General features: G+C 47.2%; 1 protein-coding gene across 7 annotated transcripts in view; it reads left to right on the forward strand.

Annotated features, from left to right (window-relative positions):
* Positions 1–23,118, forward strand: part of CDRT4 (CMT1A duplicated region transcript 4) — a 74,544-nt gene that overhangs the window by 35,022 nt on the left and 16,404 nt on the right. For 3 of the 7 annotated variants that reach the window (XM_033184484.1, XM_033184485.1, XM_033184486.1), the window contains exon 2: positions 22,001–22,085. In XM_033184484.1, coding sequence (XP_033040375.1) covers positions 22,013–22,085 — 73 coding nt within the window. In that variant the 5' untranslated portion in view covers positions 22,001–22,012. Of the gene's footprint in view, positions 1–6,175; positions 6,355–6,390; positions 6,645–21,996; positions 22,086–23,118 lie in introns of those variants that run through there. The other 4 variants (XM_033184482.1, XM_033184483.1, XM_033184488.1 and 1 more) reach the window with 4 other exon arrangements.

A 23,118-nucleotide genomic window follows, 5' to 3' on the forward strand; every position in this document is an offset into this window, starting at 1 on the left:
TAAACATGGGGTGGGGGGTGTTTCTCTCCACACACCAAACAAGCAGCCAGTTCTGCAGTGGCCACAGCTGGGAGCCCTCCAATTTAGTTTCAGCACTGTCTACTTGGAAACAGCGTCAGATCCCACAGAGTGAGGGGCTGGATCCCTCAAGACTGTCTCCCTTGCAGACACCAGTCACAAGTCTGGGCCTCTGGAACTTCTGGCTGACTGGCTTCAAGCTGGGGTTCCCAAGAACTCCTCTTTGGGTTTGATTAATTTACTAGAACAGCTTACAGGACTCAGGGAAACATGTAAGTTTATCAGTTTATTATAAAGGATATTACAAAGGATACAGACGCATGGGGCTAGGTATGGGGAAAGGGGAAGCGAGCTTCCATGCCCTCCCTGGCATCCTCCAGGAACCTGCATGCACTCATTTGTCTGGAAGCTCTCTGAACCCTGTCCTTTTGGGTTTTTGTGGAAACTTCATTACTTAGGCATAATTGATTAAACCATTGGTCAATGGTGATTAACTCAACCTTCAGCCCTTCTCCCCTTCCAGAGGTTGGGGGCTGAAAGTCCCAGCTGTTTAATCCTGCCTTGGTCTGGTGACCAGTCTCATCCTGAAACTACCTAGAGGATGCTAACCCTCAGTCAGCTCATTAGCATACAAAAGGACAACACTTTTGAAATGGTAAGGGTTTTAGGAGTTGTATGTCAGGAAGCAGGTTGAAGACCAAATATGTATTTCACAGTATCACAGTTCCAACTGGAATTTCATAGCATTCCAGAGACCTGTCTTCTATGAATATCCAAACATTTAAATGTAGATTTAATCTCCTTTTCATTTTTCACATGGGAAGAATTCTGAAATATTTTAAATAAACAATGAAAACAAAATGAAAAACACACTAAAAAGCAGGGCTCAGAACAAGTGGTTTTGTTTTTATTTTCATTTTTATTACAGAATTTTCTCAAACATACACAAGAATAGAGAGACTGGTACAATGAACATCTATCTACATACTCATCACTCAGCACCCCAAAAGTCGTCCAATTTTGCCCATCTTATTTAATTTGCCATGTACTTTCTTTGACTTTGCTTGTTTTGGGGGATCCTGTAGTATTTTGAAGATCTTGCCATTTTTACTTAAATATATATCGTGATTATTATGTGTATAGATTTGCCTCATTAGTTTAGAGATATCAAATTTCCATTATATGGATATTCCATATTTTAATCAGTTTCCCCTTGATCAGCATTTAGATTGTTTCCAGATTCTTGACATTATAAGCCATGTCACCAGGTACATTCAGTTTTATACCATTATATTACCTATTTTTTTTTTTTTTTGAGACAGAGTCTCGCTTTGTTACCCAGGCTGGAGTGCAGTGGAGCAATCTTGGCTCACCGCAACCTCCGCCTCCTGGGTTCAAGCGATTCTCCTGCCTCAGCCTCCCAAGGAGCTGGGACTACAGGTGCCCACCACCACGCCTGGCTAATTTTTGTATTTTTAGTAGACATGGGGTTTCACCGTGTTAGCCAGGAGGTTCTCAATCTCCTGACCTCATGATCCACCCACCTAGGCCTCCTAAAGTGCTGGGATTACAGGTGTGAGGCACCGTGCCCGGCCTATACCATTATATTACTATTAGAGGTGCCCATTCTCCTGCCTGGGCTGTCAACCATCTGGTAGAATTAGCATTTCTCACCAATATCTACAAGTTCTAGTAAAGGCTCATAAAATCCATTTTCATTCATTTTGATAGGTTTACATGGCTGTGTTCTTGTCTTTAATTCAGAAAATGTTTATTGAGCGTATACTATAAGCTGGATATCCCTGTAGGCTCTGGAGGTGTGAGAGTGACTGGGATGTAAACTGTGTTCAAGGAACACATAGTTCAGTGGAGAAAAGATTGCATTGCATTTTGCCTCTTTTCCTCCTTTACGTGTGTTGTATCAGCTAGGATTAAATTTAGTTGTGAGTGGCAGAAAATCCAATAGCTGCCTTAAACCAGTTCACTGCAAGAGTTCACTACAAAAATCCTCAATCACTTTAGCTACTTTTGGAGTTTGCAAATATTCAATACATTCTTTTGAAAACTGGCCAATAAAGGAGAAAATATGCAACATTTGTGTTGCCTTTCTCATAAACTGCAATGAAATCAAACAGTTGATGAGAAGTGTCTCCTTTAGAAGTATTCCAAGTAAAAAACGAAAAAGAAATGATAGCTTGAGAATATTACCAGTCTGCAACTGTTAATAAAATAGTGTTTCTAGTCAATAAATCATTAATAGCTGCTAACACCGCAAAAGGAGAGACAGCCCTGGATTCTGTACCTCCAAATATTTACACCATCATTTATGAAAAGCAAACCTAGAGTTGGTCACGGCTCTAGACATGACAGCTGCTTTATAGGGGGACAGAGACACTTGCTAAAGGACACTATGAAGATGTAATCAGTGTAGTACAGACCATGGGAAAATCAGTTCCTTCTACAGATAAGGACACAGTATCAGAGAGCGACGGGCGAACTGTACAGACAAAGAGACTTAAGAAGTTTATAGACCAATTTGCATCGACGTTTGGTTTATCAAGACCTCTCGTGGCCTTTGTGTTCCTCACAGCATCCTCTGTGCTTTGGCTTCCGCGGTCAATTGCCTGTTCTTTTTTTTTTTTTTTTTTTTGAGACAGAGTCTCGCTCTGTCTCCCAGGCTGGAGTGCAGTGGCCAGATCTCAGCTCACTGCAAGCTCCGCCTCCCAAGTTTATGCCATTCTCCTGCCTCAGCCTCCTGAGTAGCTGGGACTACAGGCGCCCGCCACCTCGCCCGGCTAGTTTTTTGTATTTTTTAGTAGAGACGGAGTTTCACCGGGTTAGGCAGGATGGTCTCGATTTCCTGACCTCGTGATCCTCCCGTCTCGGCCCCCCAAAGTGCTGGGATTACAGGTTTGAGCCACTGCGCCCAGCCCAATTTCCTGTTCTTTTCCTTCTCCTTTTGCATTCCTGAGAGATAATTGGATTGGCCCAGGTCTTCTTTTTGTTCCAGGCTATAGGTCAGAGGTCAGCTGGTGGACTGCCTGATTTGATCATATGTCCTCCTTTGACTTACTCAGCTGGAGGTAAAGGGCCAACAGGACTTCATGAGGAAGGGGTGATGTGTGCAGCTGCTCAACACCCTGAAAGGCAATTTGGGGACCAAGAAGGAGAGTTAATAAACTGACCTAACACATTGAGTTTTTTCTGTGATTTTTTTGTTCATATACAGCTTGAGCGTGGAGGCCAAAGGGATACACCTGAGCCCATTTGGCCAGTGATTTGGGGTTGTGGGGCAAGAGGAAGAGCAGCCCATGTGTGCTGGGGAGGGGTGGGGGCTCTGGGCAGGCTCACCATGGATTTCAGGGGGATTCTCAGGCGGGGAGAGCTGCCTGGTGGCCCCTTCTTAGTGGTGTATGTTCTGGAGTTTGCACTTTGAGTTTTCTACTTGGGAACTGTGTATCCATGGGCAACTTACTGAACTGTGTGCCTTAGTTTCATCACTTTGTAAAATGGGGATTAGAGTAGTGGAAGCTGCCTTGTAGGTATTCCTGGGAGTTTTGAGCTGGAGTAAGTTAGCGTGTGAACAGTTGACAGCAGCACCTGGCGCGGGGCGTGTGCATGGGTGACCTGGAGCTGGCTCTGGAACCCCAGCTTTTAAATTCTTTTTTTTTTTTTTTTTTGAGATGGAGTCTCGCTCTGTTGCCCAGGCTGGAGTGCAGTGGCGCGATCTCGGCTCACGGTAAGCTCTGCCTCCCAGGTTCACGCCATTCTCCTGCCTCAGCCTCCCGAGTAGCTGGGACTACAGGCGCCCGCCACCACGCCCGGCTAATTTTTTTTGTATTTTTTTTAGTAGAGATGGGGTTTCACCGTGTTAACCAGGATGGTCTCAATCTCCTGACCTTGTGGTCCACCCACCTCGGCCTCCCAAAGTGCTGGGATTACAGACATGAGCCACTGTGCCCGGCCTAAATTCATTCTGCCTTGAATGAAGGGGCCAGCCTCGCTTAGTACCTGCCTGTGGGGAGGTTACCAGGCAGTCCAGTGCTGAGGCCAGCAAGGGACACTGAGGGACCCCAGAAGCACTGAGGTCAAGTCCTGGAGTCCCATGGGGCATCTCCGGGGTGGTCAGCACTGGGGTCACATTGCACGTTTGCTCAGCTTGCCCCTTCTCAGTGCCAGTGGAAGCCCATGGTGAGCCCAGATACAGGGCCTGCTGACTCGCGGCGAATTTGCTGCCCACAGAGGAGGGAAAAATGCACCTCCCCAAAGTCAACAATCAAAGGCCAGGCAAGCCCTGTGGGAGGAAAATAACTCGGGCTACAGATTTTCTTTTCTGGGCTTGGAGTCTTGCCATGGACAACACAGAAACAGACATGATTAGCTTCATGGCTTCCTGAAACACCATCTGTGCACACCAGCAGGTGGTGGGCTGATGTCACTCTCAAATGGCTCTTTCTCGAGTCTGAGGGTCTGACTCCCTGCTGGGCCCTGGCCCGTCGCACATCAGTGCTAGGTATCAGCAGCTCGGAGAGTCACTTCAAGCTGCAGAAGACTTCTGGGGTGAGTCTTTGGAGGTTCTTGTGGAACCACAGGGGAGGTCCCCTGCTCATCCGCTACACCTCAAACCTGGCCTGTGCACTCAGTGATATCCACCATCTTTCCCAGACTTGCTGGGAGAGACAGCAGAACCTTGTCAGACTGGACCACCCCAACTCCCTCCTCATCCCTCTCACCTGTGCATTCCCTGTAGTATTTCCAGACGCCCAGGCTGCCCCGCACCTGCGTGACTTTGCTCAGATCTTTCCCCCATTTAGAGCTTGCTTGAATAACTGAATGGAGGTACTCGGGGCTCACGGACACTGAGCCACAAAATAGAGGCCCATGGAGAGGTTGAAGGCATGGCTCCGCTGACAAGGGAGCTCCAGAGCGAGAATGAATTCAGAGAGTTTAGGGCTGGACTTGAAGAGGAACTAGAGCCTGGAGAGAGGGGAGGATACAGAAAGGCTTTTTGAGAACCGCAGCAATGAGGGCTCCGCATGAGGCTCTAGGTGCTGACTCATGGGCAGTGAGGAGAGGTAGATTTTTGTTGGGGAACCACTTGATGTATGTTTTCTTACAACTAAATGTTAAAACTGAAGCTGAACACAGGTATTTTCTGCCTGGTCTTTTTCTAGAAAGCACCTCTCTCTGAAGATTATAGAGAATTATGAAGAAAGGGAGATCATGGGAAATACATGATTGAGTCAGTATGATTTGGAGGAGGCGCAAGAGCTTGCTGTGGTTGCACAGAGGTGAGGGGACTTTACATTCCTGGCTGGACAGGTTGAGCTCTGGGATTAGAGAGGTGATGGGCCAGTGGAGAGGAACAGACACAGAGAGAGACATTGCAAAGGATTGTCAACAGGGCTTGATGATAACACAGGGAGAGCAAGTCTAGCCTGTCTCCTGGGTACTGCCCCGAGTTAACGACCGCAATGAAACTGCCAGACTTTACAGCCTGCCCTGCACTGTGTCCTCCTGGCATCTTGGGGACTTTTTCACGGGGCCACAGGGGAGGTTAGAAGCTTCTCACTCTCTCCATTACCAAGCAAGCACGGGCTGGTCAATGGAGTCGGGGAGAAGGAGGCTAATTCTCAACAGCCTGTCAGTGACAGTCATTCTCTCTGCAGCTTATGTAAAGAGCACTTGATTTCAGAAGGCTGGAAGCTTGTTAGAAAGGCAAGTTCTTGGGCCCCACCCCACATCTACTGAATCAGAGACGCTGGAAGTGGGACGCAGCAATCTGTCTTAACAGACCTTCTAGGAGATTCTGGCGCTAAGGAAGGAGACCACAGGTCTCGTCTATCTCTGTAGTGGGCCATGTCTGGCCCAGAGTAACTGCTTGTTGAAATGATCAGAGATCTCAAATGAGGTCATGCATGTTGGGGTGTGTGTGTGTGTGCGTGTGTGTGTTGTGTATCTTTATGTGTGTATGTCTGGTCTAGGGTTCAGCACATAGTAGGTGTTCACTCTTGGGGGTGGGAATAATCAATGTCCGTGTTTGAAGACTGCATTGCTGGTGCCCACTGAGCCTGCAGAGGAGGAAGAGAACAGGGCAGAAGATTCAGGAGGGGATGCATGACAACTTCTGATGTCACAGTGCCCCCTTCACTCCTGACTTCTGGCTTGTGGGTCACTTTGGGGCAGGGACAAGAGGATGGTTAGGTGCAGCAAAGAGAGGGCCAAGGAGAAGTGGGATCGAGAGTACAAGGGACAAGTGGAGACAAAATATAAACGCCGAGCAGGGAAATAGCCAAGATAGTGAAGGAAGGATGGGGAATCACAGAAACTTGTCAGGTAACAGTCTGGGCTGGAACACTGGGTGTCCCCAGAGAGGGAAGTCGAGGGTGAAAGTGAAAAGGCTCACACCCAACTTCCAGGAGAAGGTCAGGTCCTTCACTGAAGGATGATCCTGCCTTTAAAGGGTCCCCAGAATCCCCAGCATTACTTCCCTTCAGTGGATCCCAATCCTGGTCACTCAATCCCCTCGGGACTCTGTAAAACGTACTGATGCCCAACGCCTGCCAACAAGCTCGTCCCGTTCCTGGGATTCTGATTTACTGTGTCTGCAGAGGGCTCGAGCTCAGGTGCGTCTATAATGGCAGCCAGGTAATTCTATTGTGCACACACGGCTGACCACTCTACTTACACAAAACACACACACAACAAAACACACACACAAAACACAAAACACACACACACAAAACAAAACATACACATAAAACAAAACACACACACAAAACACAAACAACAAAACAACACACACACAAAACAAAACATACACAACAAAACACACACACACAACAAAACACACACACAAAACAAAACACACACACAAAATATATCGCCATTCTCCCCCTTCCCCTGGGGGTGATGGACGTTGGGGACGAGGGTGATGTTGTTCCTATAGATGTATGACCTCTCCACAGAGCTCAGGACCAGAGGAATGTTTAGCCAGAACTGGCAAATGCCTTTTAAAAAAAAGTTGTTAAGCACCTATAGAAACCTATAGGGACAAAGATAGCTAAGAGGATTTTTACAAAGCAATAATAATCAAGTCACTTATTTAAAAATAATTAATCATGCTTGTAATCCCACCACTTAGGGAGGCTGAGGCGGGAGGATTGTTTGAGGCTGGGAACTCAAGACCAGCCTAGGCAACATAGCAAGACCCCGTTTCTACAAAAAAAAAAAAAAAAAAAATTAGCTGGACATTGGTGTGCACCTGTAGTCCCAGCTACTCTGGAGGCTGACGCAGGAGGGCCCCTTGAGCCCAGGTGTGTGTCTGTGTTGTGTGTGTCTGTGTGAGCCCAGGAGTTTGAGGCTGCAGTGAGCCATGATTGTGCCACTGCACTCCAGCCCAGGTGACAGTGAGACTGTCTCTATAAAAATAAAAATTAAAAAAAAAGTAATTTAGAGCAAGGAATAAAAAACACCAGTGAATGAAACAAAAAATTAGTAAGAAACCTTATGATCCATGAAGGCACCTTGGTGTAGATAGGGGTGGGGAGAAGAGAACAGAAGAGACTCGTTTCTGCAGATGAGGCAGCCCTTCCCTTCTCCCCATCCGGGTGGAGTCCGGCCCGGCGCCCAGGCTCCCACCCCAGGCAGTGTTTCTGGAGGCCTGAGCCCCAAGCCCACTGTGCTAGAAGCTCTTGCTTTACACTTGTTTGAGCTACATTGAGTCAGTATGAGAGAAGCAGATAGGTGACGCAGGTTAAGAACATGGGCAGCTGAGTCCCTGGGTTCAAATCCAGACTGCCACTTGTCAGTTCACCCACCGGTCTGGGTCAGGGAGCTGACCTTCTGGGTCCTAGGTCGCAGGCTTCCTCCAGGCTTCCTGGTAGGCTCTGCCCTCCCTCCCCCTCCCTTTCCCTCCCTCCTCCTCCCTTTCCCTCCCTCCCCCTCCCTTTCCATCTCTCCTTCAGGGATGTCTTCTAAGTGCTTACTGCTTGTGCAGGGCACAAAGAGGGTTTCCCCACTAGCTGTAGAACGCTTGGGCCTTGTAACACTTGACCTGCCCCCAGGTGTAGCAACTCCAGGATCCTCCCTTAGGGGTCTGGAGTCCTCCTGCTGAGCACTGCGTGTCCTCCCCATGGTGGATGGCCAGGCTCCCTCCCCGTCTTCTCCGACCACAGCAAGAGCCCCTTGGCTGCCTTGTTGGAAGGCGTTAGTGTGCATGTCTGTGCATGTGTAGGTGTATGTGGTGTATGTGTCTCCGTGGGTATTTGTGATGTGTCTGTGTGTTTGTGTGTTGTGTGTGTCTTTGTGCGTGTGTTTCTGTGTGTTGTATGAATGTCTCGATGTGTATGTGCTGGTGTGTGCATGTCTCTGTGTTGGTGTGTGTGTATGTACCCATGTGTCTGTGTTGTGTGTGTGTTGGTGTGTCTGGTGTTGGTGTGGGTCTGTGTTGTGTGTGTCTGTGTTGGTATGTCTGGTGTTGATGTGTGTCTGTATTATGTGTGTCTGTGTGATGGTGTGTCTGGCGTTGGTGTATGTTTGTGTTGGTGTGTGTCTGTGTGTGTGTGTTGGTGTGTGTCTGTGTTACGTGTGTCTGTATTGGTATGTCTGGTGTTGACGTGTGTCTGTGTTATGTGTCTGTGTGTTGGTGTATGTTTGTATTGGTGTGTGTCTGTTGTGTGTGTGTGTTGGTGTGTGTATTATGTGTGTCTGTGTTGGTGTGTCTGGTGTTGGTATGTGTCTGTGTTGTGTGTGTCTGTGTTGCATGTGTCTGTGTTGGTCTGTCTGGTGTTGGTGTGTGTTTGTGTTGATGTGTGTCTGTGTTGTGTGTGTGTTGGTGTGTGTGTCTGTGTTGTGTGTCTGTTGGTGTGTGTGTGTGTTGTGTGTGTCTGTGTGTTGGTGTGTCTGTTGGTGTGTGTGTCTGTGTGTTGATGTGTCTGTTGGTGTGTGTCTGTGTTGTGTGTGTGTGTGTCTGTGTGTTGATGTGTCTGTTGGTGTGTGTCTGTGTTGTGTGTGTCTGTGTGTTGGTGTGTCTGTTGGTGTGTGTCTGTGTTGTGTGTGTGTGTCTGTGTGTTGATGTGTCTGTTGGTGTGTGTCTGTGTTGTGTGTGTCTGTGTGTTGGTGTGTCTGTTGGTGTGTGTGTCTGTGTGTTGATGTGTCTGTTGGTGTGTGTCTGTGTTGTGTGTGTATCTGTGTGTTGGTGTGTCTGTTGGTGTGTGTGTCTGTGTGTTGGTGTGTGTGTTGTGTGTGTCTGTGTGTTGGTGTGTCTGTTGGTGTGTGTGTGTGTTGTGTGTGTCTGTGTGTTGATGTGTCTGTTGGTGTGTGTCTGTGTTGTGTGTGTCTGTGTGTTGGTGTGTCTGTTGGTGTGTGTGTCTGTGTGTTGATGTGTCTGTTGGTGTGTGTCTGTGTTGTGTGTGTGTGTATCTGTGTGTTGGTGTGTCTGTTGGTGTGTGTGTCTGTGTGTTGGTGTGTGTGTTGTGTGTGTCTGTGTGTTGGTGTGTCTGTTGGTGTGTGTGTGTGTTGTGTGTGTGTGTTGATGTGTCTGTTGGTGTGTGTCTGTGTTGTGTGTGTCTGTGTGTTGGTGTGTCTGTTGGTGTGTGTGTCTGTGTGTTGGCGTATCTGTTGGTGTGTGTCTGTGTTGTGTGTCTGTTGGTGTGTGTGTGTGTTGTGTGTGTCTGTGTGTTGGTGTGTCTGTTGGTGTGTGTGTCTGTGTGTGATGTGTCTGTTGGTGTGTGTCTGTGTTGTGTGTGTGTGTGTCTGTGTGTTGATGTGTCTGTTGGTGTGTGTCTGTGTTGTGGTGTCTGTGTGTTGGTGTGTCTGTGGTGTGTGTCTGTGTGTGTGTGTGTGTGTCTGTGTGTGATGTGTCTGTTGTGTGTGTCTGTGTTGTGTGTGTCTGTGTGTTGGTGTGTCTGTTGGTGTGTGGTCTGTGTGTTGATGTGTCTGTTGGTGTGTGTCTGTGTTGTGTGTGTGTATCTGTGTGTTGTGTGTCTGTGTGTGTGTGTGTCTGTGTGTGTTGGTGTGTGTGTTGTGTGTGTCTGTGTGTGGTGTGTGTGTCTGTTGGTGGTGTGTGTGTGTGTGTTGTGTGTGTCTGTGTGTTGATGTGTCTGTTGGTGTGTGTCTGTGTTGTGTGTGGTCTGTGTGTTGGTGTGTCTGTTGGTGTGTGTGTCTGTGTTGCATGTGTCTGTGTTGTGTGTCTGTGTTGTGGTGTGTGTGTCTGTGTGTTGGTGTGTCTGTTGGTGTGTGTCTGTGTTGGTGTGTGTGTTGTGTGTGTCTGTGTGTGGTGTGTCTGTTGGTGTGTGTGTGTGTTGTGTGTGTGTGTTGATGTGTCTGTTGGTGTGTGTCTGTGTTGTGTGTGTCTGTGTGTTGGTGTGTCTGTTGGTGTGTGTGTCTGTGTGTTGGCGTATCTGTTGGTGTGTGTCTGTGTTGTGTGTGTCTGTGTGTTGGTGTGTGTGTTATACTCACTTGCACTTTCTTGAACCCTGCTTGATGTCTGTGCCTCTATTCACTTATCCCTGCTGGTTCCTTCCTGTGCCGGCTGTCAGCAGAGCTGTGAATGTGGATGCCAGGCTGGAGTGAGCGAAAGAGCAACTGCTGGTATGGGCCATTCCCTGGGGGATTTTGGCAGAGAAAAGGAGCAAAATAGAAGTAATGGAAGCTTGGGGGTCAATGGAAGAGCTTTTTAGAGGAAGGGAGACTTGGCAAAGTTTGAAAGCAAAAGAGGAAGGGTGCATGAGGAGGGACATTTGGAAAAGGGCTGGAGAGGCGAGCAGAGGGAGGCTGCCAGGGAGGTGCACCAGCAGGGATTGGGGTGAGGGCGCAGGAAAGGACACAGAAACCCCACCCCAGGACTTGTTACCCAGCTTTCAGATTGCTAATGCCCAGAACCTAGTGCTGCCACTGAGGAATCAGCTCCAACTAGCAAGGGGTGGGAAGGGAAGAAGCAAGCTCGGAAAAGGCAGGCGCTGCTGCAGTGAGGGTGATATGTAATGCTCATGGACCCGTGTTAATCATTTCCTCCTTTGACTTGTGCCAGGGGCCAAGCCTAGTGCAGGTGCTGGTCTCTGCCTTTGATGGATTTAAGGTCTGTTTGGAGTACGGATACGTCAGCTGTCAAACTTGAAGCCTTGCCTGGCCCAGGGGTCTCCACCTCTACCCGTTGGCATCTCCATCCCCATCCCTGGCCCTATGCCCAAGCTCAGTGACACGTCACCAGAGAAAAATGAGGCCAGAGAGATTAATAAGTTTCCCAAGGTCACACAGTTGATCAGAACCAAGACTCAAACTTAGCACTGCCTGATGCCAACATTCGAGGTCTGCACCTCCATGGCATACTCCTAGAGGGCATTGGGTTCCTGGTCCCCGTGCTCTGTCTGACTTCTGACTCTGTTATTTGCTTGACCTTTGAATATCACTTTGCTGGCTCCCTGCCCGCCTGACTTGGATGGACCCTTGCTGATTTCACCCAGCTTGTGAGTCTCAGCTCAGACTTCTCCACCAGCTACTGGCCCCTGACTAGACCCTAGCCCTGTATCTTCCCCAGGACCTTCTGGGGGCTCCCTCAGACCCCATTTCCTCAGGCCACCCACATCTCTGATGACAGGCAGGCAGGCGGGAGGATGCTCACAAGACAGTGTTAAGGAGGAGGTACTTTAGGTTGGAATCAGCCAGCATAGCCTCTGTCACATGGCAGGGTCGAGAGCCCACCGCAGAGAGGGCGGCTGGGAGCAGCTTCATGGCTCAGAGGGTGGAGCTGCATGGAATGTGTGGGGAAAGTCAACGAGGAAAGTTTGGCCAAGTTACAGTGAGTGCCTAGCTGAAACCGGACACCAAGAATTTGCAGCAGGTCAGGCCTGCTGCCTGGGAAATAGTTGGCCTACTTTGCTTTTCAGTTTTCATCATTTATTTCTAAAATAAATGTTTATTTTACCTTTGTATTTAAGGTTTTTAGGAACATGGGAAAGAATGATTTTGTTCTGGTTTTAGACACTTACTTTTGGCCTTAGAGAGACAGGAACCAACTTGCTAATTACAGCCTAAAAGTCAGTGTCTGATGGTGGGGTCTTTCTTTGAGAGGTGTGACTGCCTGGTGGCACATCTCCAGGCTTTGTGTTCTCCACCCCAGCCCAGTGATCCAAGATTTCAGCCCCACTCATAAAGACCCTAGCCCTCCCCTAGCTACTTCTCCATTGTTTCCCAACACACCTGATCTCTCCTCACCCTCAATCCAGGGCTCCTGACTGACACTGAAGAGAATGGCACACTCACACCCACACACGCATGCGTAGCCCTGCAGTCATGCTCTCGACAATCTTCATTTCCCTCCTTCTAGCAGTTTTTGTTCCATTCCTGTCCACTTCCTCCCACCCCCATCTCCTGCTCAACTATGTTAATATCTTAATTTTTTAAAAAACAAATGTGAAATATAAAGTGCTCAAAGTGAGGCATACAGCTTACATCTTGGTGATGTGTCTAAAGTGAACTCAGTAACAATCACCCATGACAAGAAATACAACACTGCTAGCTTCTAGAAACTTCCTTCCTTCCTCCTCCCATCAATAACCCCTTTCTCTAATCCTCAGAGGTCACTACTCTCCTGAATTTGTGGGAGTCACACACTTGCTTTACACTAAATGTATTTCTAAACCTTATATTTTGCTGGTTTTTTGAACTTTATGTAAATCGACTCATGTTTACTATTTTGTGCCTGGCTTCTTTCACTCAGCATTATGTTTATGTGATTCATTCATGAGGCTGCACATATGTATAGACTGTTCCTTTTCATTGCTGTATAGTATTCCACTGAATGAATGCCCATATATATGAGCAATTCTGTCTGCAGCCTCCAGCTAAGGAACCCTCTGATTCCCCTAGGACCCAGCCCCAAGGTAGGGTCCCTTCATGGTTTCACTTCTACTTTTCTTTAGAATCTTTTCTTTTTTTTTTTTGAGATAGAGTCTCACTCTGTCGCTGAAGTGCGGTGGCGCGATCTCGGCTCACTGCAAGCTCTGCCACTCAGGTTCACGCCATTCTCCTGCCTCAGCCTCCTGAGTAGTTGGGACTACAGGCGCCTGCCACCAAGCCCGGTTAATTTTTTGTATTTTTAGTAGAGACGGGGTTTCGCTGTGTTAGCCAGGATGGTCTCGATCTCCTGACCTCCTGATCCGCCCGCCTCGGCCTCCCAAAGTGCTGGGATTACAGGTGTGCACCCGGCCTAGAATCTTTTCTTGCTAGAGACCTCTCCCCTGACCCTTGAGCACCCTCTGTATTGGCCACCGTTTCTGCAGTTCCCTAAGTGTGCTGTGCTCACCTGTCTTTCATGCAGCCTGGCCTCCTGCTATTAATTTTTAAGAGACTCGAATCTGCTGTTTACTTCAGTCTCACCTTCAGCCAGTCTTTGTTTTATGCTTTATGCTTCAGCAATATTGAAATATATTTTAATTTTTAAGACTATATACTACTTTGTCCTTTTCCTCAAGTTTTTTCTGTTTTTCATCCCTTATTTGTTTCAGTAATGCCTACTCATTATTCAAAATGAAACCTAGGTTCCGGCTCCTCCAAGAAGTACCTACTGATTCCTTTTATCTGTAGCCCATTTTTATATATAGCCTATATTCCTATCACAGCAAATGGTACACAGCATTGCACTGAGCCATACTGATGGTGAGCTGTGGCAAGAAAATGGTCCAATCTGGCAGTTCTCAAAATGTGGTCCCTAGATGATACTGGTCTTCACCTGGAGACCTGTTAGAGATGCAAATTCCTGGTGCTTACTCCAGGTCTTACTCCAGAATTAGAAACTCTGGGCATGAGACCCAGCAGTCTGTGTTTTAAAAGGCTCTCTAGGTGATATTGTACTAAGGAAGCAGACCACTGGTCTCATCCATCACTGTAACTGGCAGGTCTGGTCCAGAATAAATGTTGAAATAAAATAAACTCAAATCATCTACCCCAGGAAGTCTTCCCAGCATTCCTAGGATGGGTGAGGAATTGCTCCTGTCCTCGTGGCAGCCCACATGCTGTAGCGGAACTGCAGATGCTGACTTCCTTAAGGGCAGGGATTCTGCTGCCTTCGCCTTGCTATCCCTATGCCTGGCACAGAGCTCCGTATTATAGTTTTAGGTCCTGGGATATACGTGAGAGAAAAGACAGAACAATTCCTTCCTTTCATGGAATTCAAGTTCTAAGAGGGCAGGCAGAAAATAAATCGTAAACAAATGTGAAATAATTTCAGATAGCAGTAAGTGCTGTCAGGGAAACAGAACAAGGTGACGTGATAGAGTTGGATTGAGTGGCTAGTTTAGAGTAGGAAGTTAGAAAAAGCCTTTCTGAGAAGGCAACACTGAGCTAAGATTTAAATGATCAAATGCCAGCCATGTAAAAATCTGTGAGGGAGGGAATGGTTGGAGTTTGGTGAGTTTGAGGACCGAGAAGGGGGCAATGTGGTTGGAGGGTGGTTGGGGGTGGGGAAGGCAGAGGACGGAGAGAGAGAGATAGAAACAGGGAGACCTAACAGGTGGACAGAGGTAGCCATGGAAGGAGTTTGGATTTCATCCCAAGGGCTCTGGGGGAACCCCTGGAAAGGGATGTTTATGTTGGGGAGTGGTGTGTACTGGTGCAGGTTTTAGAAAGATCACTCGGGCTGCTGTGTGGATAAAACAAATTCTACAGGGGCAAGAGTGGGAGCAGGGAGGCCAGTTTGGAGGCTATGGGGGCAACCAGGTGGATATGGGGGCAGCACAGGGGCAACACGTTTGATCACATGGAATTCTGCTTCCACTGTATTAGATATATGGCTTTCAGGAAGTCATTGAACATTTATATACCTCAATTTTACCCTCTGTAAGAGGGAATAATCCAGCACTTAATGCACAGGTTTGCTGGGAAGGCTCAATGAGTTAATAAATATAAAACATAAACACCTATGGTGTGAGTGATTTTTGTATTATTATTATCAGCAGCAGTAGTAGTTGTCATAATTGTAGAATGAAGAGAACGAAGGATTTAGGATATTTACAGTTTGCATTGACATGACTTGCTGGTCAATTGGATTTTGAAGATGAGAGGAAGAGGAAAAGAGGATTCCTAGTTTTTTGGCAACAGGTTCATTAGGGGTGCTGGTTAACAAACTGGAGGAAGACCAGTGGGGAAGCAGGTTTTTGAATGCGGTGGGAGAGAGAGGTGTCAGGAGCTGTTGGAATGAGGTAGGTTGAGGTACCTATAAAACATCTGTGAGGAGATGTCTGGCAGGGATTGGATATAAGAGCCTGCAGTTCAGGGAAGAGCCCATGGCTAGAGACACACGTTTGGGAGTTGGGGCACTGTGATGAGTTTGCAGATGAAGACATGAAGGGTGCCGGGGCAGGGGCTCCCTCACCCTAAGTGGAGCAGAGGAGCAGGGGCCAGCATGGGGCCTGAGAAGAGAGGCCTGTGAGGTGCTAGGACTTGGGAGAAAGGGGCTTGCTGGCTCCCTTGCCAACAGGTCAGATGAGATAAGCAGAAGAGGCAAAGGAGATCATTCTGTTTGGCAGCACGGAAGTCATCTGCGAATGAATGAATGGAATTCTACCTCATTGATTGGTGCATCTCTTTAGAAATCAACTCAATAGAGAAACCTGGCTGTATATGTTCCCTGACACCTACCAAGAGTGAGAGAATGGTGTGAGGAGGGGCCTGAAGACAACAGTGGAAATGGCCTTCTCACAGCCACCTTCAGAAAGGATGGCAGAGCCCCTGTTGGGATGGGTGCTACCAGTCAAAAGAAGCCCCATTTGTCTTGTTATTCATGAGTGGAGGGGAGGTTCCTACCTCTTCTGCAAAAAAAAGTTTTAGGAATCACCATGAAACAGTGGCCAAACTGAGGTGGAAAAAGTGTTCCTGAAACTGGAACTGAAAATTTCCAAATGACAGCTCAGTTTGGCATAGCTGTTCTGAGTCTAGGAGCATAGGAGCCCTCACGCCATTTCTGTGACCTGCCCAAGGCAAATCATGAAACTTGCAGATTTTGTTTATTATCAAGTGAGGCAGTGACAGACCTGCTCAATGGTTCTTAAACTTTCATGAGCAACAGAATCCCCAGGAAGGCTTGTGAGAATAGATTTCTGGGCCCAGCCCCCAGAGCTTCTAGTTCTAGTTCAGGCTAAGGTGGGATCCAAAAAATTGCATTTCCAACAAACTCCCTGGTGCTGCTGCTGCGGGTGGTGGTGGTCCCAGGACCACCCCTTGACAGCCTCTGGTCTGGATGATACAGGCTTCCCCAGAGCAGGGACTGTATCCCTCTTGCTCATCTGGCTCAGTAGGAGGCCCTCAATAATTCAGATTAAATGAGTGGATTAATAAGCCTTCGGTCGTGGGTCCCTCAGGGATCAGGAATGGGTGAATGTCGTGGCTGTCAGGGAGAGACAGGAGTGACGGCCAGGACGAGACTGTCCTGCTGGACATTTAGCGGTTTGTTTCTTTGGCCTCTTCACAATGACCCAACTTGCCTCTGCTGCCGCCCAGCTGCCCTGCCACTGAGTAGGACTCTACTCAGAGCTTCTGGTGGCCAAGTGGTCATCTTTGGACTCTGCATTCTTCTCCTTGAACATTCCTAATCTGAAGGTTGCCCCCTCCACTCTGACTGTGAGAAATCGTCCAACAATTCGGTTCAGGCCTGCATCTTTGTGAATGGAATTTAGTGGAATTTTAGGCAGAGGGATACAGTGACACAGAGGTGACACAGTGACACAGAGGTGATTTAAGGTGCAGTGTCTACGAGATTCCTCATAGACCCCTGAGTAAAGCAAGTCCTTCCCCTCCACCCTCCAGAGCCAGAGGAAACAGGGTGGGACCCTGGCATATGGCTATTGAGAGATGGAATTCGTTAAGTCCTAGTAAAAGTGAAATGAATATCGGTGGCCAAATCCATGCAGCACACACATCTTTTGGTTAGAAGGACTGTACCCTCGCCCTGCACACAGAGCCTTCTTTCTTCCTCGAGGAAAAGTGACTCTTTCACGGCCTGCTTGGAGGCAAAGGAAATGGAAAAGTCTCACAGCGTCCTGAGCCCCTCTCTGTTTCCTTCAGGCTTTCACAAGTTCAGGGGCCTTTGCACACAGGCTGTGTCCTCTGGGGGAACAGAGGGTTCTTTAGCTGGAGGCTGTGGACAGCACTGCCCATGTTTCCATGGGAGAGGAGAAGCCCGGTGCACTGACCTCCTAGCCTCATCCCTGTCTTGGCAGCATGTGGAGCGTGTGGAGCCCCTCCTGGCCCTCCCAGTCTGTGGCCCCAAAAGCAGAGCAGCTTAGCGGGGGCTTTTTTGAGAAGCTGCTGAGCTCAGACCCTGCTGGCTCCACATTCCTGGATGATGAGGGAGGGATTCCAGTGTTTACTTTGAACAATGTTTTCCTGTGTCTGAATCGACTGGGTGTTAAATTCTTCCAGATTTCTGGCTCCACGTTGCAGCTCCAACGGGACAGAAACAGGTTTACGGCAGTTGGCAAGAGAACGAAAGCAGGGCCCATCTGGGCACCTTCTGCGTCTAGAATTTCCACTCTGTGGTTGGAAAGGCTGTTTAGCGCCCGCTCTGTGGGCTCCATGCCCAGGCGGGGTTTGTTGTGGTCTCAATTCACAGAGCTCTGCACTTGTGCCTTTCGCATTTCCCTCCCTAGAGGGCAAAAGTTAGCTTTTCTCTTTTGAAAACGCATCCGGGAATGAGAACAAGCTGAGTTTTTGGAAGGTCAGGGCTTGCAGTGTTTTGTCGGTGAGTACAAACCCAGAAGTTGGGCTCATAAGGAATTCATTTGGTGGGATGTTAGGAAACTTCAGTACATTCCATTTCCTGGGGACTGCTGTGCCAAGAGGTTTCAGAGACATACAGGAGATTCGAGCTGGAAGGGAGACAGGGTGCAGCAGACCTCAACCCTCATTTTTACCCAGGAGGAAACCGAGGTACAGAGAGGCAAAGCAGTGCGAGGGTTGGGATGTTGGACTGGAAGGGCCCATCCCCAGTGCAGCTGGTTCCATCTCTTGGTGCTGTGCAGTGGGTAATCCCACCTCTGACCACACAACCATGCAGGACTCTAGGAAACATTCTCCTCTTTATTAAGTGTTGGTAAATCAATGGCTTTAATGATACGGAGAGCTTCAGAAAACAAATAGGATCGATTCCAAATTAAAGGCACTCTTTGGGTCCACTATGCACAATAGATTCTGCATTCTTGTGTTCTGGGTTGGTGAGCAATTCAGGGAAAACTCCCATCAGACCCCATGATGACCAGGGCTCTGTAGAGTCTGGTGGGGCGCCAGCCTCTAAGCAGGTAGCTGTCAGCCTCTGAATCAGAACAGCCCAAATCCAAGTCAGGCATGGGACGGATGATGGCCTTAAAACTTACTCCATTCTAGACCCTGTGCTGTTGGATTCTGGAAACCTATTCCTGAGCCCCGTGTGTGTGTGTGTGTGTGCATGGGTGTGTGTGTGTAAGGAAAGGAAGATTAGTGGCAATCTTCCTGGCTTGAGTGCCTAGGTGGAGTCCAAACAGTGTTTATGTAGTAGGGTTGAATAAAATAGTCCCATGACAGAACCTGGCATTTTGATCTGGCTACTTTCACAAAGCCATTTTGGTGCCAAGAACATTTTTACTTAGTTTTCAAAAGTAACCATGAAAATGTCAGCTATCTATACCTCTCAAGTAATGTACAAGGCAAGCACCCTAACTCCACCTCTGAGTATCTTGGATACTTCCTCCTGTATCTTGCCCTCCATCCATACCCCACCTGCAACCCCTCTGGCCATATTAGTATATCCACTGTCTCAAAATGGCCTTGTCAAAATCTGCTTTGTTGGAAGGGCAGCTTCATTTTTGTGGTATGTTATAGGCTTAAATTCTTTACTTACATAGGTTCCCTTACATTAGTAGAAATGATGTCCTCTGGAGATGGAATGGGGAAGAAGGAATTATGCAGTGAAATTTCTCCCACTGCTGCCAGATTAGAAGCCCTTCTCTGTCTCAGTTTTGTGGGTGGGATTTTTCCTTGGTATGTCTGGTAGGGGCTTTGTATTGGTTATCTCTTGGTGGGTAACAAAGCACTCCAAAGGTTAATTGCTTTAAACAAATATTTGTTATCTCACAGCTTCTGTGGGGCAGGAATCTGGATATGCCTTAGCTGTCTGCTTCTGTCTCAGAGTCTCTCCATGAGGCTACAGTCATGATTTTGGCCAAGGATGTGGTCTCGTCTGAAGGCTCAACAGGAGGAGAATCCACTTTCAAATTCACTCACATGGATATTGGCAAGATTAAGCTCCTCAAAGGCTGTTGCACTAAAAATCCCAGTTTCTTGCTGCCTCTTGGCTGGAAAACTCCCTTAGTTCCTTGCCACATGGGCCTCTTCACAGGGCAGTTTGTAACATGGCAGCTGGCTTCTGTTAAGATGAACGAGAAAGAGAGTGTGAGAGAGTGCTCAAGATGGAAACCAACTTTTTTTGTGACCTAATCTCAGAAGTGACATTCTATCACTTAGACCATATTCTGTTTATTAGAAGTGAGTCATTAGATGCAGTTCATACTCAGGGGAGGGGATTTCACAAGGAAGTGAATACAAAGAGGTGAGATTATTGGGAGCCATCTTACAGCCTGCCTAGGATAGGCCTTATGGGCCCATTTGCTGTTCGTCCTATGGGCTCTGTCACCCTTACAGTTCTGTTAAGACATGAGTTGTGAGGGGCAGAGGAAAACTATTTCCATGTTCACCCTTACTCTTCCTGGGAGGTAGATAGCTTTGTTGGCATAGCATCTAGAGTTTTCTCAGGGGCAAAAAATTCTGAGTTTCTAAACTATTAATAGTTACATCTATCCTGCACTCTCCCATCCCATCCCAGCTCCACTCCAAGGAAAGCAGATGAGCCCAAGACAGCAACCACACTGGTTTCCCTTTCTCTGTGGTCTCTGTCACTCTCTGAACAATGTGACACTTTTGTTCTGTCTAGAGTTCATCTAGTCCTCAAGTTGAATGCCAATGTTATCTAGTTTTCTTGTTTCCAGAATGAACCCCCAGCCATAAATCATAGAATAGAATTTATACCAATACTTCAGGGTTCTTAATGTTTACCAGAAAAGCTAATGGTTACAAAGCTCCTTATGGATCATGGAATACTTTTACTTACATCAATTGGATCATCATAACATCCCATGGGGCAGGATGTTTCCCACCTTGGGGATAAGGAAACTGAGGTTCAGAAAGACTAAGGAACTTGCTCAAGATTAGACATAATGAGGTGAAGCTGGGTTTTAACATGAGTTATCCTACTTCCGAATTCTGTGCTCTACCCTACAGCCACTTGATGCTGTTTGCAGATCTAAGTCTCCAGATTACTTCCAGTTGGAATCTGGCAAGACTTCTTGGCTCAGTTTTGCTCCTTAAGTCATTCTAGACCAGGGCTGCAATGATCTGAGAAGAGAAATAGAACTCAGCTGGGACAAGGGATGTCAAAGCTGGGACAAGGGATGTCAAAGCTGGGGTGAGGGAGAGCGGACGTGGCTGGTGACTTAGGGAGTTACACAGGTGTGTGCCTGTGTGTGTATGCATGTGCCTGTGTGTGTATATATTCGTGCATGCATGTGTGTGTGGCTTGTAGACTCTTTCTCATGCCAGTGACTATATGGATGTTCTGCTCAGGGCTGTGTGTATATGTGCACTTGTGTGTATTGCTGTCTATTGGCTGGAAACCTTCCTCAGTTAACATGTGCACATATATGGCTGCAAGTGGACGCAACGCCTGGGACCAATGCCAGATGGCTGGGACCCATCTGGGCTGGGGGATGAGCTCTAGAGAGTGCCTTTTAGTGAGCAGATGGTATAAACAGGACTCTTGGGATGTGAAAAGTAGTGTGGCTGGGGAGGAATGGGTGAGATGTAGGGATACCACTGTGGCAGCAGTTGTGTTGAAGAGTCCCCTGAGCATGTGTTCTGACCTCCTATGACTCCAGTCCCTTCCCTGATCTTCAACGCAGTGACTCAGTTTTGGCAAGATGTGTCTTGGTACTAATTTCTCCAGCCTGAACATTGGACTGCATTGTTTTGGCATTGCAGCAGACATTGCCACCCTGCATATTAATGATGATAACAGTCCAGCCAATAGGCTCTTACCATGTGCCTGTGCCCTCTGCCTAATGCCGTATATGAATTATCTCATTAAATCCTCATGGCACTCCAAGGATAGTTTCTCTTACTGCCTCTGTTTTACAGATGAGAACACAGAGGCTTCTGAATTTTAACTGTCTTGTTCCTTGTTCCTGGTCACGCAGCTAAGTCACTGACCTGTCTTGAACTCGAGCTCTGAATTCTATGCTATACTTTCCCCAAAACAATTGTTTAATATGCAGTTTTACTGTTTTGGGAACTTTGGTGAATTCTCCTATCAATTGCCATCTTCAGATATTGAAATCCATACACAATAATATTGCAGAACCTCACTAGAACAGTAAAGAGAGGGTGGTTTTTCTGCAATGGTGCACGAGGGTGGTTTTTAAAGGCCAGGCCTTTGTTGGGAAGAGGATGCCACAGAACACACTTCATGAAGGGCCCGTTCCCGGATTTTAAAAGTATTTGATGCATCTCTCCACCATGCCAAGAAGACACATTAAAACCCTTTTTGTTTAATTGGATTTCTGACTCAACAAAAACTCCTTTTGTCAGAACTTCAGGATTTCCTGGCATGTTACCCACACATATTTTCTATGTGGATAGTTATGTTTCATTGTATACTATTGGGATATCTTTGTGCCTAGAAAGACTCATTTGAAATGAATAATTAAAGGTTTCTGCCCAATTTCAAGAGGCCTCTTTTGTGACTTCTGGGGAATGGACAATTGCTATTTTAATTTTTAATCATAGGCAACAATTTTTTATATATTTAAGTGTCAATTCTCTCCCCATCCCCAAATCATTCATCTTAGTTACATTATATTAAAATTTTGCCAGTTAACCTTCCTCATTCTGTGTTTCTCAGGAACCCAGTGAAATGAGATGCACCAGGGACTTGAAGAAAGAGTTTTCAGCTGGGAGAAGAGAGGAAGGCAAGATATCAGGACACGGTAAGTGAATATGGCCTTGGGTTTTGACCAGAGTCTATCCTCCCAGTGGGCCAAGAGTTGTCTGGAATGTAAGATTTCACCTCTGAGCCTTAAAAACACAATTTAAGGAGGGAGAGAGAGACAGAGAGAGAGGGAGAGAGAGACAGAGAGAGAGAGAGAGAGAGAGAGAGAGAGAGACATACCAACTAAATAACACATAATGGGATAAATGGCCCTGATAGATAAGCTTCAGATAAGATACTTGGGAGCAGAGAGGAGGGCCTGTCTATTCCACCTAGAGGCCTGGGACAGCCTTTCAAAAGAAGTATCACTGGAGCAGTCCTGGAAGGAGATATGAAGGGCGTATAGAGGAGGGACCATGTGGGTGAATTTACAATCATTATGAGGCAAGTAACTTCATGCATTTGAAAAAGCAGCTAACATCCATCAACAACATACAGAAGATACCCCTGGAGCTGCATTTGGTGGTGATGACACCTGGCCCTGGTAAGAACACATATTGGACCAGGTGAGACTAGAAATGGAGTTTTGAAGGGAAAGTGGAGTAGAGCTTGAGTTAGAATTTGGTACATTTAGGTGCCATGGACTTTTTCATATTAGACAAGGTTTCATTTCTTCTTGCAACAAAGCCTGAATCCTGTGCTGTCACGGGTCCGTGTGCTTGAATTCTTGCTCCTTAATAGGCACCTGTGATGTCTCATTCAGTCTTCACAATAAACCTACTGGGACAGGTATCATTACCATTTTATGGATGGGGGAAAACTTTAAGACTCAGAGAGAAATAGGGCAAGGGATTTACCCACTTAAAAGCAGTAACGAGCAGTGCTAGGATTTGAACCCAGGCCTCTCCATTAATCCTATTTGTTTGTCATATTTTTCAGGATAATGTCCCACCTTTTGTCATTTTACCTTCTCTAATAGTGGCTACTGCCAAGTGAGACAGTCTGTGTTTTTCATTTGTGTCCCATACAAGTGTGCAGCTGCTGGATATTTGGATTTCCAGTGATCCCTGGAGATTCCAGGAGAAGTTACT

This window comes from Trachypithecus francoisi, unplaced genomic scaffold (genome assembly GCF_009764315.1).
Source record: "Trachypithecus francoisi isolate TF-2019V2 unplaced genomic scaffold, Tfra_2.0 Lachesis_group20, whole genome shotgun sequence".
Taxonomy (NCBI): Eukaryota; Metazoa; Chordata; class Mammalia; order Primates; family Cercopithecidae; genus Trachypithecus; species Trachypithecus francoisi.